The sequence below is a fragment of the Mya arenaria genome, chromosome 7 (genome assembly GCF_026914265.1).
Source record: "Mya arenaria isolate MELC-2E11 chromosome 7, ASM2691426v1".
NCBI classification, from domain to species: domain Eukaryota; kingdom Metazoa; phylum Mollusca; class Bivalvia; order Myida; family Myidae; genus Mya; species Mya arenaria.
The window spans coordinates 25,107,137-25,124,759 of record NC_069128.1 but is presented as its reverse complement, the minus strand read 5'-3'; the positions used below and the strand labels follow the sequence as shown (position 1 = coordinate 25,124,759).

Sequence of the window (17,623 nt, the reverse complement as noted above, 5' to 3'; positions counted from 1 at the left end):
TTTGTAGTTCTCTTTCTGCACATAGTCCAGACGAATGTAGCGCACTGGTCAGCTGGTTATTTCAGTAGTCTTCCGGATATCATGTCAGGGAAAGTTCCTTTCTAAGGGTTGAGCTATTTCAAGAGTTGAGCTATTTCAAGGATTGAGCTTTTTCAAGGATTGAGCTATTTCAAGAGTTTTAGTGTTCCAGTTGTATCGTCATCAATCAAAAGACTAGAGTGGTAAGGTTGTTTATCAAATTTGGTTGATAGAGCATGGGCATACACTATCAGATTATGATTGGATAAAGGCTTCTCAAGTTATTGATAGGACAAGACCAATTTTATTTAATTTCTATAAAATTTAAGAGCAATAACTTGTGACTTAAGTGATATGGCTGGTACAAGACCATTCAAAGTTACTTCTATAATTAAAGGGCGGTAACTCTGGAGCAATTTGGTTGGTCAAATATTTGTTCCGAGATAATATTCCCATACACATTCTAGCCAAATTTGATGATTATTGGACAAATGCTTCTAAAGTTATTGATAGGACAACATACTGGCCAACACCCACCCACCGGCCCCAGGTGAAACTATAATACATTCCATTCTCGAACGAGCTTTTATTTAAAGGAGTGAGGTATAATAATTAAATATTGTAAAAGGTGGAAGTAAATAGCACTGAAAATGGAACAAAGAGCATTGCAGGCTGATGCAAACTCGGGTTTTCAAGGGGATTTTCCACAAATAATAAAGCCTATAACTAAATGGTATGACAAGAATATCTCAGGAGAGTTCTTGAGTATTACTTCACAAAGGCCTTTACCTAAATGGTAGCACATGAATATCTCAGGAGAGTTCTTTAGTATTTACTTTTTTTGAGTAATTAAGATATGAATTGTTACACAAAAATGACAGCCATATCACAAAACTTGGACAATGTCACAGCCTTTTTTTCCTTCACAAAAAGAAGAGCTAAAAAATTCCATTTATCAACATTGAAGAAGAGCTTTCAGAGCATTTCACTGACCAGAAAATCTAATGCGCTTTAGCGATGAATCTAAGTTTGAATCTTCAAAAGAAAACATCCAGGTCTCTATGGAAAGTATATTCTGGTTTATTTATCTCCCCTTGGTAAAAAGAACACATTAGTTTGAAAATAAGATAAAAGCTTTATTTAGGATGTAACAACAATAAAAGACAGGAAAACAATTCAACAGCAGGATCATGTGATGGTGTTAGTGTCGATTTTATAGAATAATAAACAATGCAAAAACATTAAATAAACATGCTGTTACTTAGAATTATTTTTTACCACAGATATACAATTAAACAAGACAACAAAAAAATGAAGTAAAACATCTTTAAATTGGTACAAACCCTCGCGCATTAAGATGCTGGCCAAAGCATTTCATTTTGGTGATTGTTTTTTATCTGTTATTTGTTTATGAGGAGCGCACAAACAATCATGGTATATTAACCTTTCCAAAAACATCACAACAGTCCCTAAAACATGATATCTCAGTCAGGGTATCCAAGGTACACGCATGTTAATTGCCTGGTGAACCCAAACTATTGGAAACCTTTTTATTTGTACAGACAAATGTTTTATTTGCAAGGAAAACTATGAAAAAGAAAAACAGAATAAAATAGTAAATAAAAAATCTACATTGAATGATTGCAAAACAAGCCATTTCACCTCCATTTTCAGATGAAATAAAAGTACAAAAACACAAACTGTAATTCCTTTATATGAAGTTTATTTTCATTAACTACGCATTCAACTTTAGTATTCTTGCCATGGGCTTGATGTTATGAGAAGTTCAACTGTACATTGAATACCTTTAATCTAAATCTAATATGCTCAACATGGACAGACAAAGTCAGTCTTACCGGGTATTTTTATCTCATATGTTACTTACTTCACAAGAAATTATGCATTAAAGCAATGACTGTGGCATTTTACCTACATTTTGCAGCAAACAAATTTGATTATCTTTGGGATGGGGTAAATAAAGATGTTGATTACAGTTGTTATTAAATTATCAATGATTTACCCTATCCTTTTTTTAAAAAAATTATACAGCAATGAAACTGAGAGATTACACCAATATATATTTTTTCACATGAAAAAATCTTTAATGAGCTGACACCTTTAAAAAAAAAATATCAAAATAAATTAAAATTTCTTAATTTAACCAACACAAGGATTTTATTAATAATTCAAATTAAAACTTATAAAGTTCTTGAATAAATTCCCATTTCATTGACAAGGTTTACAGTGCCAGTATAGTTGGCAAAACACTCCAAAACAGTTCTGTACTCCCACCAATCCACACACACCCGGTCCTCCATCTCCTTCTAATCTCTCCTCTTCTTTTTTCCTTCCTCCTGAAGTGTTTTAAATAAAAAATACACAGTATCAAACATTGTACCCTTGAACTATAGTAAAATTTCACTATAGAGTAAGATTTCACTAGAGTAAGATTTCATTATAGAGTAAGATTTCATTATAGAGTAAGATTTCACTATAGAGTAAGATTTCATTATAGAGTAAGATTTCACATTAGAGTAAGATTTCACTATAGAGTAAGATTTCATTATAGAGTAAGATTTCACTATAGAGTAAGATTTCACTATAGAGTAAGATTTCATTATAGAGTAAGATTTCACTATAGGGCAAGATTTCACTATAGGGCAAGAGTTCACTAGAGTAAGATTTCACTAGAATAAGATTTCACTAGAGAGTAAGATTTCATAATAGAGTAAGATTTCACTATAGACCAAGATAAGTGAGATATAAATACTGTAAATGTTAAACTAAACTAGAGCCGTCACAGGAGTGACGAATACCCCCAAATGCCGCCTGGACACAGGAATGGCAAACCATTCCTTTGAAAAGAGGCCATAACTCCAAGGTTACTGCATACTGCATCTTCTTTTATCATGCATGTATTGTTTTATTTAAATCTGTCGAGTAATTTAGAAGTTACACTGCTGACAAGAAAAACTAGCTGATGCTCTAGCTGATCTCTTCTGGAATAAGACAAAACCGTTTTTCTATTTTTGTAACAGTGCACAAAAACCTTTACTCCACTGGCCCCATTTTCAATCACAAGCATTGGCTTCACAGAGGCTGCCTATACAGCAAGTTTCATCACAATATCTCATGCCCAATTAAAGTTATGAAGCAGAAACCATTTTTCTATTTTTAGTAACAGTGACCTTGACCTTGGCCCCACCAGCCCCAATATCGAACTTGACCTGTATCTTCTGATGTTACACCTGTGTACCAAAAAATGTTCAAATCTGTCAAGCCTTTCATGAGTTATCGTCCGGAAACCATTTTTCTATTTTTAGTAACAGTGACCTTGACCCCACCAGCCCCAATATCGAACTTGATCTGTATCTTCTGATGTTACACCTGTGTACCAAAAAATTGTTCAAATCCGTCTAGCCTTTCATGAGTCATCGTCCAGAAACCGTTTTTCTTTTTTTAGTAACAGTGACCTTGACCTTGGCCCCACCAGCCCCAATATTGAACTTGACCTGTATCTTCTGATGTTACACCTGTGTACCAAAAAATGTTCAAATCTGTCAAGCCTTTCATGAGTTATTGTCCGGAAACTGTTTTTCTATTTTTAGTATCAGTGACCTTGACCCCACCAGCCCCAATATTGAACTTGACCTGTATCTTCTGATGTTACACCTGTGTACCAAAACTTTTTCAAATCTGTATAGCCTTTCATGAGTTATCATCCGGAAACCATGAAAACAGACAGACCGACCGACCGACCGACAGACGTTCAAATCCGTTTAGCCTTTCATGAGTTATCGTCCGGAAACCGTTTTTCTTTTTTAGTAACAGTGACCTTGACCTTGGCCCCACCAGCCCCAATATCGAATTTGACCTGTATCTTCTGATGTTACACCTGTGTACCAAAAATTTTTCAAATCTGTCAAACCTTTCATGAGTTATCGTCCGGAAACCATGAAAACCGACCGACCAACCGACCGACAAGCTCACTAACTTGATCTGTATCTTCTGATGTTACACATGTGTACCAAAAATTGTTCAAATCCGTCTAGCCTTTCATGAGTTATCGTCCGGAAACCATTTTTCTTTTTTTAGTAACAGTGACCTTGACCTTGCCCCCACCAGCCCCAATAACGAACTTGACCAGTATCTTCTGATGTTACACCAGTGTACCAAAAAAATTTCAAATCTGTCAAGCCTTTCATGAGTTATCGTCCGGAAACCGTTTTTTCTATTTTTAGTAACAGTGACCTTGACCTTGGCCCCACCAGCCCCTAAATCGAACTTGACCTGTATCTTCTGATGTTACACCTGTGTACCAAATTTTTTCCAAATCTGTCTAGCCTTTCATGAGTTATCGTCCGGAAACCATGAAAACCGACAGACCGACCGACCGACCGACAGACAGACCGACCGACCGACAAGCTCACTCCTATATACCCCCTCAAACTTCTTTTGTGGGGGTATAATTAACTTTTTATTTACAGTGCATTCAACTTTAGGTAACATTGAAGATAATGTCACAATAATTGGTCGAAAAGAAGGAAATTAAGAAGATTTATATAGTAGATAAGACATACAATCAGACTATGTCACTCTCTTAGTGTCTAAGAGACTAATAAAAAAGGGAAAGTGACCAGAGCCTACTAATTATACTAAGATAATCACCTTGCTGGCCAGGATGATCATGAGACGTCTGAAGATGTTGATGAAGTCCAGGAAGAGGTCCACACTCTGCCTGTAAAGGATATTATACCAATTTTACACATTTTAAAACCCTCTTGTACACCAACCAAACAAACTGCACTGAATGCCTGTGGAGCCTATGTTCTCAAGCAAGTTGCTATATTACTCACTAGCTTCCACATCCACTCTATGTCTTATAAAGTATCTAACGGCCTTTACGACCTTCACTTGTGACTTACTCAAGTTATAAACATTAAGTTGAACAGTCACTCCATTAATTGGAAAACAAGAGGGCCAAGATAGACTATTTACACGCTTTGAACCAGATTTCTCAAATCAAATTATAAAGGGACATCATTTGCATTACATGCAAAATAATAATCAGACTAGAATTGCATTATATGCAAAATGAAGTAATCTTGCTCGATTAGAAATTGCTGTCAGAGATATTAACTTATGTGTGCTCACATGCAAAACTTATCTAGATTTTTTGATGCAAATTATATATTATAACCCCATAATTTATATTATATTCAAAACAGTGTTACCTAACTTCATTAGTTAAGTAGGCTTGATAGTTTGAAACACATATGTAAAGATTCAATGCAATACATGATGTATTTGCTGAGATATTGACTTGAAGGTGCTTACATGCAAAACATTAACCAAGGTGTGATGCCAATGCCAGGGTGAGTAGTATAGCTCTTCTTATTATTCAAATAGTTGTGCTTAAAATGCATATGTATACTCTTAAGTGCTTTAACATGAACATTGAAAAATAGCCAAATTCATACAGATAGTGTCAGCGGTCCTTTTGAAGGACCTTGGTAAAGTTCTATTTGAATTTAGCTATTGTTAATATGAAAACATGAACATATTTACATTTGAATATTGTACACTGAAAAATAGGTGGATTTATATAGTAAGTGAGAGTCCAAGGTTCTGAATCTTATTTATTTTATTTCACAACAGGTATTAGCATCATTACTGTTGTGTTTAAGTTCAGACTTAGCCTCTTACAAAGGCAATTAAAAGCTTTACCAGATAAACAGTCATCCGAATTGTGTAAATTAATGTAAATGACTGGGTATAAGACAATAGGGGGTATAAGATGCAGGCAAAAAAATCCTTAAAAAATCTGAGAAAAAATCTTTTAATCTATGTTTTGGGTTAAAGGATGCGTAGAAAAAATGTCAAAATCGTCTGCCAATTTCGGCCACCATGTTAACAAAATTCTGACAGTAACGTCGAGATTGAAAAGTTAAGTTATGCAAAAACCTTATATTGTACGGGTTTGTTCTGAAAATGTCTACACCTACAGAAAAGAATAAAGAACGTGGAAAAGTGTGAAAAAACAAGACCATTATCGCAACAGTTTGTAGTATTGGTATGTTAAACAGGTCTAAAGGCAGTGCGAGTTTTTAACACCTTAGCGTACAACAGTTTACTGACAAAAAATATTTTGACAGTGCCCAACTTTGCTTTTTTATATGCATGTTTAATTATTGTTACATTCATAATAATATTGAATAATTTTAATCATACAATATTTTTTTTAAATAATAAATGTCTTACGATATACCGTATCCTGATCTTCAACTGCCGTTTTAACCCGTATAAACTCGATCTATATGACGCGAGTAACATCCCTTTCTACATAAATCTAAAGAAATTCTCGGCTTGAAATCGACCTCAGAAAAAAAGTTCAAAAGCTTGTTACTGGTTATTAGATGCAGGCATTTTTTAACATGGAAATCTGAGGGAAAAAAGTGTGTCTAATACCGAGTCATTTACGGCAAGTATTAATATTATTCAAGGTTATAAAAACTGTACCAGATATAGTCGTCGTCACCACTGCGTTTTTTCTCAACAATGAGCTGTGTGTCGTAGAGTACGAAGCCACAGAACACCAAAAGGCCTCCATACAAGTTCAGCTGTAAGTGGAAAATGTCAACATAAAAGTTTGTTTCGTGTTAAAAATATACTACATTCTCTGGTGATTCCAAGGGAAAAATAAAATATGATATTGCACTGAAATCAACAAATGTTCTATTTATTTAATGCATTTCTTCAGTTACGGTTTTCATCATACATATTGTGAGTATTGAACCTCACTTAATGATTGAATTATATATTGTCTTGAAGCAAAACCAGGACTTACATTCCAGATGAGCTGAGAGCGGAAGAAAATGTTCATGAATCCAGCAAGGCACATCCAGGACAAGGCCGATAGCAGGAAACCTGTAATGCCAGAAAATGTTCATGAATCACGCAAGGCACATCCAGGACAAGGCCGATAGCAGGAAACCTGTAATGCCAGAAAATGTTCAAGAAAACAGCAAGGCACATCCAGGACAAGGCCGATAGCAGGAAACCTGTAATGCCAGAAAATGTTCATGAATCCAGCAAGGCACATCCAGGACAAGGCCGATAGCAGGAAACCTGTAATGCCAGAAAATGTTCATGAAAACAGCAAGGCACATCCAGGACAAGGCCGATAGCAGGAAACCTGTAATGCCAGAAAATGTTCATGAATCACGCAAGGCACATCCAGGACAAGGCCGATAGCAGGAAACCTGTAATACCAGAAAATGTTCATGAAAACAGCAAGGCACATCCAGGACAAGGCCGATAGCAGGAAACCTGTAATGCCAGAAAATGTTCATGAAAACAGCAAGGCACATCCAGGACAAGGCCGATAGCAGGAAACCTGTAATGCCAGAAAATGTTCATGAATCCAGCAAGGCACATCCAGGACAAGGCCGATAGCAGGAAACCTGTAATGCCAGAAAATGTTCATGAATCCAGCAAGGCACATCCAGGACAAGGCCGATAGCAGGAAACCTGTAATGCCAGAAAATGTTCATGAAAACAGCAAGGCACATCCAGGACAAGGCCGATAGCAGGAAACCTGTAATGCCAGAAAATGTTCATGAATCACGCAAGGCACATCCAGGACAAGGCCGATAGCAGGAAACCTGTAATGCCAGAAAATGTTCATGAATCCAGCAAGGCACATCCAGGACAAGGCCGATAGCAGGAAACCTGTAATGCCAGAAAATGTTCATGAATCCAGCAAGGCACATCCAGGACAAGGCCGATAGCAGGAAACCTGTAATGCCAGAAAATGTTCATGAAAACAGCAAGGCACATCCAGGACAAGGCCGATAGCAGGAAACCTGTAATGCCAGAAAATGTTCATGAATCACGCAAGGCACATCCAGGACAAGGCCGATAGCAGGAAACCTGTAATACCAGAAAATGTTCATGAAAACAGCAAGGCACATCCAGGACAAGGCCGATAGCAGGAAACCTGTAATGCCAGAAAATGTTCATGAAAACAGCAAGGCACATCCAGGACAAGGCCGATAGCAGGAAACCTGTAATGCCAGAATATGTTCATGAATCCAGCAAGGCACATCCAGGACAAGGCCGATAGCAGGAAACCTGTAATGCCAGAAAATGTTCATGAATCCAGCAAGGCACATCCAGGACAAGGCCGATAGCAGGAAACCTGTAATGCCAGAAAATGTTCATGAATCACGCAAGGCACATCCAGGACAAGGCCGATAGCAGGAAACCTGTAATGCCAGAAAATGTTCAAGAAAACAGCAAGGCACATCCAGGACAAGGCCGATAGCAGGAAACCTGTAATGCCAGAAAATGTTCATGAATCCAGCAAGGCACATCCAGGACAAGGCCGATAGCAGGAAACCTGTAATGCCAGAAAATGTTCATGAAAACAGCAAGGCACATCCAGGACAAGGCCGATAGCAGGAAACCTGTAATGCCAGAAAATGTTCATGAATCACGCAAGGCACATCCAGGACAAGGCCGATAGCAGGAAACCTGTAATACCAGAAAATGTTCATGAAAACAGCAAGGCACATCCAGGACAAGGCCGATAGCAGGAAACCTGTAATGCCAGAAAATGTTCATGAAAACAGCAAGGCACATCCAGGACAAGGCCGATAGCAGGAAACCTGTAATGCCAGAAAATGTTCATGAATCCAGCAAGGCACATCCAGGACAAGGCCGATAGCAGGAAACCTGTAATGCCAGAAAATGTTCATGAATCCAGCAAGGCACATCCAGGACAAGGCCGATAGCAGGAAACCTGTAATGCCAGAAAATGTTCATGAAAACAGCAAGGCACATCCAGGACAAGGCCGATAGCAGGAAACCTGTAATGCCAGAAAATGTTCATGAATCACGCAAGGCACATCCAGGACAAGGCCGATAGCAGGAAACCTGTAATGCCAGAAAATGTTCATGAAAACAGCAAGGCACATCCAGGACAAGGCCGATAGCAGGAAACCTGTAATGCCAGAAAATGTTCATGAAAACAGCAAGGCACATCCAGGACAAGGCCGATAGCAGGAAACCTGTAATGCCAGAAAATGTTCATGAATCCAGCAAGGCACATCCAGGACAAGGCCGATAGCAGGAAACCTGTAATGCCAGAAAATGTTCATGAATCCAGCAAGGCACATCCAGGACAAGGCCGATAGCAGGAAACCTGTAATGCCAGAAAATGTTCATGAATCACGCAAGGCACATCCAGGACAAGGCCGATAGCAGGAAACCTGTAATGCCAGAAAATGTTCATGAAAACAGCAAGGCACATCCAGGACAAGGCCGATAGCAGGAAACCTGTAATGCCAGAAAATGTTCATGAAAACAGCAAGGCACATCCAGGACAAGGCCGATAGCAGGAAACCTGTAATGCCAGAAAATGTTTATGAATCACGCAAGGCACATCCAGAACAAGGCCGATAGCAGGAAACCTGTAATGCCAAAAAATGTTTATGAATCACCCAAGGCACATCCAGGACAAGGCCGATAGCAGGAAACCTGTAATGCCAGAAAATGTTCATGAATCACCCAAGGCACATCCAGGAAAAGGCCGATAGCAGGAAACCTGTAATGCCAGAAAATGTTCATGAATCCAGCAAGGCACATCCAGGACCAGGCCGATAGCAGGAAACCTGTAATGCCAGAAAATGTTCATGAATCACCCAAGGCACATCCAGGACCAGGCCCTAAATTCTTGAAACTTCTTTATAACAGGATAAAGCTAATCTCACTATTTTTGTTTCCTTATTGTGTAATTTTTTATTTATTTTTTGAGATTTTAAACTTTGAATAGGAACTATGTTTATGTTAATCAAAATAAACGTTTCTTTTTAATTGAAATCAAATTTAAGTATATATTGTGGCTAAGTGGAATAAAGTCCTTTAGCCTGTTAAGCTAAAGATGTTTCGAGAAATTGGTGCTAGGTCAATGATACTTTTTTCTTAAAAACCAAACTATCCTTTTAGCATCATTAGGCTAAGAACACTCTACTTGATTAGTTATAAACCATGTAGCATTCTCCCATAAGTTTTTTGGGATATAAGAGAAAATATTTCAAATCTTATAACACTATAAAGTTTTGTTTTGAAAAAATCAAGCTTAAGCAATAAATTTGGCTAAATAAACTGAGATATTTAAACCGTTATGCTTCAAAAATAATTTAAGAATCCAGGATCAGGTCACTTGTGTGTGAGTTACCTCCCATGTAGAGGAAGGTCCTGTTTGTGTTGTAGAGAGCAGCCAGGGAGAAACTGACGAATATCAGACTTGTCCCCATCAGAGCAGTCATCACAATACTGAAATCAAACATTTAGTTTGCACAGTAACAAACACTTAACCACAACAAGCTGAAATAGGTCTCATAGACTCAAATTGGCAATTTTGGATCCTGTAAAATGATTTCAAAGAATTTTGTATTAACCTAGTTTGAAAGTACCCATGACCCTAAAAACAAGTCATACCATGGTCCCGACCATTGTAGGACCTGTGACATGATGTCGCATCTGCTAATTACATCCAATTAACCAGGTACTATAAAGGTCAATTCTGCTTGTCATGGTTTACATTAAAATATAATCTAAGTGTTCCCCCATTCCACCCAACAATATCGCCTCTTTGTGCATATGCAGAACATATCATAAAATCGGTTAAACCTATGTGTGATTCATTTTTGTATATTTTATTTTTTACACCAATTAGTTTTCTTCAGGTCTCGAAAAAAAATTACTTATCAACAAAGTCAGGTAAAACTGATTACACTTTTGCAGCCACTCAAATTTACTATCACATCAATATAATTGTAGGGGTCATCTACTGGTCATGAACAACCAGGAGTTTGGGTCCAAGTAAGAAATAAATGAGTCCAAGCAGTCTGAATTTATTGAGCGGATGTTATTCACCTTGAGGTCACTCTGACCTTGATCTACTGACCTCAAAATCAAAAGGGGTCATCTACTACTTATTAAGACCAACTAGGAAACAAAGTATGAAGTTTCTGGGCAAAAGCTTTCTTTAGTCATTCAGCGGAAACCTTTCTTTATCTCTCAGTTTCTGCAACCTATATCACGACCTCGACCATTGACCTACTTATCCCAAATTCAATAGGGGTCATCAACTAGTTATGACCAACTGGCATACCAAGTATGAAGTGCAAGCATTCTTTAGTTATTCAGTGGAAACCTTTTTTTTTCACTTTAAGGTCACCATGACCTTAACTTTTGACCTACTGATCCCATAATCAAAAGGGGTCATCAACTAGTCATTTACGACAGGCCTACCATGTATATAGTTTCTGGGTGCAAGCATTCTTTGGTTATCATTGGAAACTGTTTTCTCTCCCTCAAGGTCACTGCCACCTTAACCTTTGACCTACTGGTCCAGAAATCAATAGTTGTCATCAACTAGTCATGACCAACTGGCTTACTAAGTTTGAATATAGAGTTCTTTAATTATTGAGTGGAAACCTTTTTTTGCAAACATATATTGTTTTTCCCCTGAAGGGTCACCTTGACCTTTGACTTTTTATCTCAAGTCATGACCAACTTGCATCCCAAGTATGAAGTTCCAGGACCCAAAGGATCTTCAGTTATTGAGTGGAAACGGTTTTTAAACTTCAAGGTCACCGCGACATTGACCTAGTGAACTTTCTGACTGACTGATGAACAGGGCAAAAACAGTATGTCGTCACCATTTATTAGAGGAGATATAATAATTTAATAATAAATAGATCACTGATTAGCTACAACATATTATCCACTTAACAGTCATTGCATTCAACAATCTGCATGAAAATTAATTCTTGCCCATCATGAGGTCATATTCCCAGTTTCGATTTGACTGTTTACATCCAGTACTTTTATTGGCGGGCAGACAAGAGTAATTGAATTTTCTCGCCGGACTTTGATATTCATTTGTGAATTCGAAGGGGCAAGTGGATTTGATGGTTCTTAATGGTTTCCATGGCTACAATTACAAACCTTGGGTCAATCTTGATCACCATGTCCAGCAATGGGCCAAGGGAAACACCTGCAATATAGCATACAAAACCTCTCTATTAAACTAAAGGTGAAAAACACACTTTCAATTTTCTAAATTTGTTTAATATTAATATTGGATAATATATAAAACAGCCCAAACCAGTTATTTACACTTAAGAAGACTTTTTTTCAAGATAATATAAGGAGTTTTAACATTGAATCTGTTAGAAAAAATCTAACACAAAGTAATTGAATAATGTTTAATGAGAATCTATCAAAAGAAATGTCTAGAAAAGGACCGGGAAGCCCAAAATCATTTCAACATACCCATGAAAAAGGTGAAACCCACAAATATGCCGAGTCTCTTGGGCACATTGGCCTTGCTGTGGTGAGTGGCGGCCAGCCATATCATCATTCCAAGTGCTCCCAGAGTCGTTAACAAACCTCCCTAGGGAACAGAACATTTAAAGGTTACACAAGTAATACATGTACACTAGTATTGTGCCGATGATCGATTATAATCAATAATTGATCTGAAAGGCCTACGTCGGTGACAAATTGATAGTGAAATTTGAACAACTGATTATAGAAACAAGGGACGTAACAGCTACCGACAATTGATATCTCTCTTTGTGTTAATTTTACACATGTATACAATACTAAATGTAAGACAAAAATTAAAGCCTGTGGTCTCATGTTCTGTAAAATCAACTTGTAAACACTTAAAGATACATGTAGTCACATTCTGAATAAATAATGTAATATATATACAAAGGAATGTACAAACAATATTGTAAGGGAACATTGGTGCTTCAAACTGGAACATGTACTGTATAGGTGTGCCTTTAATGACCACAAATAATTAAATAATGATTAAATTAATTAATAATCGATCATTGATAAACCGATTATCGATAGTAATTTTTCTGTCCGATTCCCAACACTAATGTACACATTGTTTGTGATTTGAATGCCTGTAAGTTAAGGAAATTGTACAATTTCTACATTGTTTGCTGATAATTTAGGGCCACAAGAAGTTTGTCATCTGACATCAGATCCTTACATTTGATACCGTTCAGTGTCAATGAAATCAGTAATTACAGCATTCAAAATAGGCAAGTCCTGGATTTATAGCAGTGCCCATCAGTAGTTTTGAGTATATGGGCATGAAAAGCACCAATTATGCAAAAATGGTTAAGGGGAGATAAATTAATAAATATGCATGCTAGGATTATTGTTTTTGTGCATTGCACTTCCACTCATTGCACATATCTATATACCAAGTTTTTCAATCCAATCAGTAGTTTTGAAGTTATTCTCAGGACAAGAGGGTGCAGACAGACAAAGTGGGGACTGTATGGTTTCCTTTTAGGGAGCATAAAAAGGAATCAGTTCTGTTAATAGGATACATATTTTTTCAACCGATTACTCACCGATATGAGCCCCATGACCACATGCACGTAGGCACCTGCAGCTGCAGAGAGCATGGAGATGGCCAGTGTGCCATATACTCGCTTCAGGTGCTCCTGCACACCCCTTTCCCTGAATTGGAGTAAGAAATTTAATAAGATTATTACTGATGGTTTGATGAACTTTTATGAGCAGAATAGATTTAATCATTCACAGTGTAGTTGGCTTATCTGCTCTTCTCATACTTTATACTCAGCAGGGCTCTCAATATACTGTACTTACATGTACATGTACATAAAGTATCAAAGAGATGTTACATGGTGGCAGCAAACACTGTCTCAAAAAATGTTTGGAAAGTAGAATGTGTTGCTGGTTTAAACCATCAGGAGAGACCTGTGACCAAGTGCATAAATCAAAGAGTGGGTTTTTCTTCTGACCAAATTGGTTTTTGATTAAGCATACATGTATGCTTTGTCCCACAAACAGTTTTGGGGTACTGTGATAGTGTATAAATGTTACACTCAGCCCTGTTGTTTTAATTTCCTGTGTTTTTGTTTATTGGCTCAGGGCCATTTAGGGTCCATTTCTACTATAAAACCTCCAAAACTGCACAGCAGGATACTAAGATCGGAGATCTGATCAGAAGGCATAAGGCAATTAGATTAAGATGATACACAGAGGTCGACTGTTGTGTTCTGTACACTGTTCTAATAATTGGCTTTTATTTGACCCAATTACATAACAGAGTCAGATTATGAAAATATATGTCATCTGCTCATTACACAAGAAGCTGTCAAAAACAAAAGCACATGGCAAGACGAAAGGGAAACACATGTCATCACATTTCCAGCAGTCAAAATGACACATTGCTTAAAGCCTTTTGGAAACACTAGAACATATATATTCAAGAATTTAAGAGCTGTCAATACACGTCAAATTGTCCACTTATTTTTTTAACAAGATGAGTATTTATGCCATTATGATTGTTCAAATAATTTTAAGGCCATGGTTTTTTCTTCATTTTAGATGCATTTTGTGAGAAAAATGTGTCATTGCACAAAAAGAGACTCCAGTCATGTACACTTTTCCCTTCACTGAGAAACATTTTAATTTTGAGATATAGACACCCTTTCAAATTTGGAATAAAAACAACACAACATTTTGTGAAAGCCTGGACATGAAGGAATATGCATTTATTTGGGTTATGAGAACCAAATATATCTAGGATAGACCCCCAAAGACCCGGTGTGGAAGGTATGGCCCATCACACACACACACACACACACACATTCACCACTGCATGGCTCTAGAAGCCTGCCATTTTTAAAGCTCTACCCTGCCCTTTTCAAATCCTAGCAAATAATTATTGATGGCACTGTAAAGCGTGTGTCATAAGCAGGGTTTCCGCCAGCCCTTTATGGCTTGTCGGGCCCGACGTGCCTTCCGCTGGCAAGGCCAATTACCGACACGCGTTAATTATGCCGACATGCTTTAATCCGCGTAGCGACAATCCTTATCAAAACAATCATCAGTTTTGACAATACACGATTTTGTTGCGATTGCAACGGTTGCAACGGTTGACTGACAGCCAGAAGGCGTGTCGGGACTATTACGACATTTGTATCGGCCATTCAGGATCGACGACAGCATGAAGGCGTGTCGGTGAGGTTCAACAGTGCCAATTAACCAAACTCCTCATATTCTTTATCAGAATGGGAATGTGTGAAAAACACCACTGTCGTAATTGCGACCTTCATCCCTATAATCATCTATGAACGCAAAGTAAACAATAAGTGTTAATTGATTTCTGTAACATAAATCATGTGTCGTTTTATTTTGTTTCTTAGTCCCGAGTCCGTTTGTTAACCAATTATTAAATTATAATTGAGAACCGTGTTAAGATATCTGTGTTATTAACAAGGGTTATGCTATGTCGTCGTAATTAATTGAGTCGCGTTCCCGTCTTTAAAAGTGTAAAGTTATATTTTGTGTTGCTTATTATTAACCTTTGATTATTTTATCGTTCTTTTAATATATTTAGAAAAAAGATAAATAAATCTGAAAATACACATTACATTCCCTTTAAGTTATTATTTAGCCAACCCGGCTTTAAAAATATTAGCTGTTGCAGCTTTAAATACGAATACACGAGCAGTCGCTTTGCTCCGGGCTCTTTTGTGTTCCAGCATGCAGCGTGCTTTACACGTTTTGCTGTGACGTCAACGGTGTCAATATAAATAATACCCGCACTAAACGAAACATGAGTCGATCAATATCGTCGATATTTTATTGTCGGAAAACTTGAAAACTACCAATAATCAAGGAAGAGAAACCATTAAACCTTTTCACAAATAATTTTAATGTTAATCGGACTTGAGTTGGTAATTCTAAATCATGGGAACATAACTGTAAACTTGTTTAAAATGCAGGAAATTGCACCATTTTGGATACGAAAATATAAAAAAAATCGCATCCGGAGGGGACACCCCTCCCAAACCCTCCCCTTCCGACATGCCTTATGAAATTCCTGGCGGAAACCCTGATAAGTGTAGCCACAATAATGCATGTTTCGGAAACTTTTTTAACATTTTGATATTCATTTTGTTCCCTAACTCCCACAAGTCCACCAATACCAATGTATAAAATATTTTTTTCAATTGGAACCCCACAATATTTAACACTGCATATTAAAATAAAAACACAAAAGTTACAAATAAAATATTTTGAGCCAATACTATCCTCTTATTACACTTTGTTTCATGAAGCAAAAATTCAGATCTTTCAGATTGCACAATATACATGTACTTAAGCGCAGGGATCTGTCATTCTTGGCTAGGAAATCAACAAGTGGGACATGGATGCGCAGAGTCGCCAAAACAAAAATTGTCAAAGGCTCTAAAGCGGCTGTTTATATAGACTGTTATAATTCAGGCATATTATGCAATGCTCATTATTATAGTAGTGTTTAATCTGCTAGGTGTTTTGAGCACCTGCCTACAACAGGCCCCTTTGAATGCCACAAATGTGCCGTACTGGTTTTTATCTTCCCATGTGTCCTGTCTTTTGACAGCTTATTGTGTATTTGTTTAATTATTATCATAAGGGTGCTAAACATCTAGGGTCAGAAATGCCTAGGGAAGAAACGTCTTGGGTGTGAAACATCTGGATACCCACATGAACTGCTTACATTAGACTGGACAAGACATACATGTATATTATTCATCCTTGACTACTCCATACGGCCTAAGCAGTGCTACATAACTTACAATAAACCTGAATTAGGTTTATAAAACAGGACTTAAAAAAGAAATCTTTTTCAAAATAGATCACAATTAACTATTTTTGACAAGTAAAATCAAGATTAAATTGAGAAATTTACTGGATTTAGTTTAATGCGATAAGCTACTACATCTTGCTATGCTGCCGAGAAATCGGTTCCTGGCCAACCGACCGTATGATATGTCCAATATAGCCCTAATCAAAATGTTTGCCCAAAGTTCTAGAACTTTTCACGTCTGACATCAACCGAAATCGAAAGTGGGCAAGCTGGAATATTATTGTGAGCCTTCTGATCTTGCAGAAACAATGATTTCCCTTACAAAATCAACATGGTAGTGATTTTTCATAAATAACACTTAATATACATAACCAAATGACTTACAAATGATCAAACTTAAAGATTGCCTCTGAGAAAAATCCGTTTCTTGTCGCCATGTTTGTTTTTAGTTTTTAGCTTAGTATGACGTGTCTTCCGGGTCAGGCTAAAGTCAACTTAAATAATAGGAGATCACGTAGCACTTTTATCACCTGCACAGTTACATCCCTTGGTGAGCTCTTCAAACACATATTTACTTAAAATAGTTTGTACCAAAGCATCTGTAGGGGCTGTAATGTCTGGTGCGTCAAGGTTTCCTGGGTTAATTTTTGGGGCATAAAACATCCTCGATTCGATGAATATAAGCATTGTTTTCAATATGTTAAAACGTTTATATTTGAGACGACTTTGTGCACCGAATGAAGACTGCGGCAATGGTTAATTTATGATGACGCATGTTTAAGATGAATAGCATGTCCATATTTAAATATCTCGTGAAAACAATGCACGTTCTTACTCGTGGTAGGGAGGTTAACGACAAGGGAGATAAAGGGGATATAAGAGAGGAGAAAGATTGAAGGG

The 17,623-nt window shown here is 37.3% G+C and overlaps 1 protein-coding gene across 1 annotated transcript; it reads right to left on the bottom strand.

Annotated features, from left to right (window-relative positions):
* Positions 1–1,133: 1,133 nt before the first annotated feature.
* On the bottom strand, positions 1,134–17,206 carry LOC128241643 (bax inhibitor 1-like). Its single transcript, XM_052958658.1, has 9 exons — positions 17,108–17,206; positions 13,470–13,578; positions 12,364–12,484; positions 12,037–12,085; positions 10,259–10,356; positions 6,866–6,945; positions 6,538–6,638; positions 4,687–4,756; positions 1,134–2,372 (listed from the first exon to the last, which is right to left on the bottom strand). Exons 1-9 carry the CDS (start codon positions 17,158–17,160, stop codon positions 2,343–2,345), a joined length of 711 nt encoding a protein of 236 aa, XP_052814618.1. The 5' UTR covers positions 17,161–17,206; the 3' UTR covers positions 1,134–2,342.
* Positions 17,207–17,623: the final 417 nt, after the last annotated feature.

Coding starts and splice junctions, on each gene's coding strand:
- LOC128241643 (XM_052958658.1), bottom strand. CDS start 17,160: ATGGCGACAAGAAACGGATTTTTCTCAGAGGCAATCTTTAAGTTTGAT. Junction 12,086..12,363: donor GGGTTTCACCTTTTTCATGG/GTATGTTGAAAT, acceptor GCTATATTGCAG/GTGTTTCCCTTGGCCCATTG. Junction 2,373..4,686: donor TGATCATCCTGGCCAGCAAG/GTGATTATCTTA, acceptor AAAACACTTCAG/GAGGAAGGAAAAAAGAAGAG.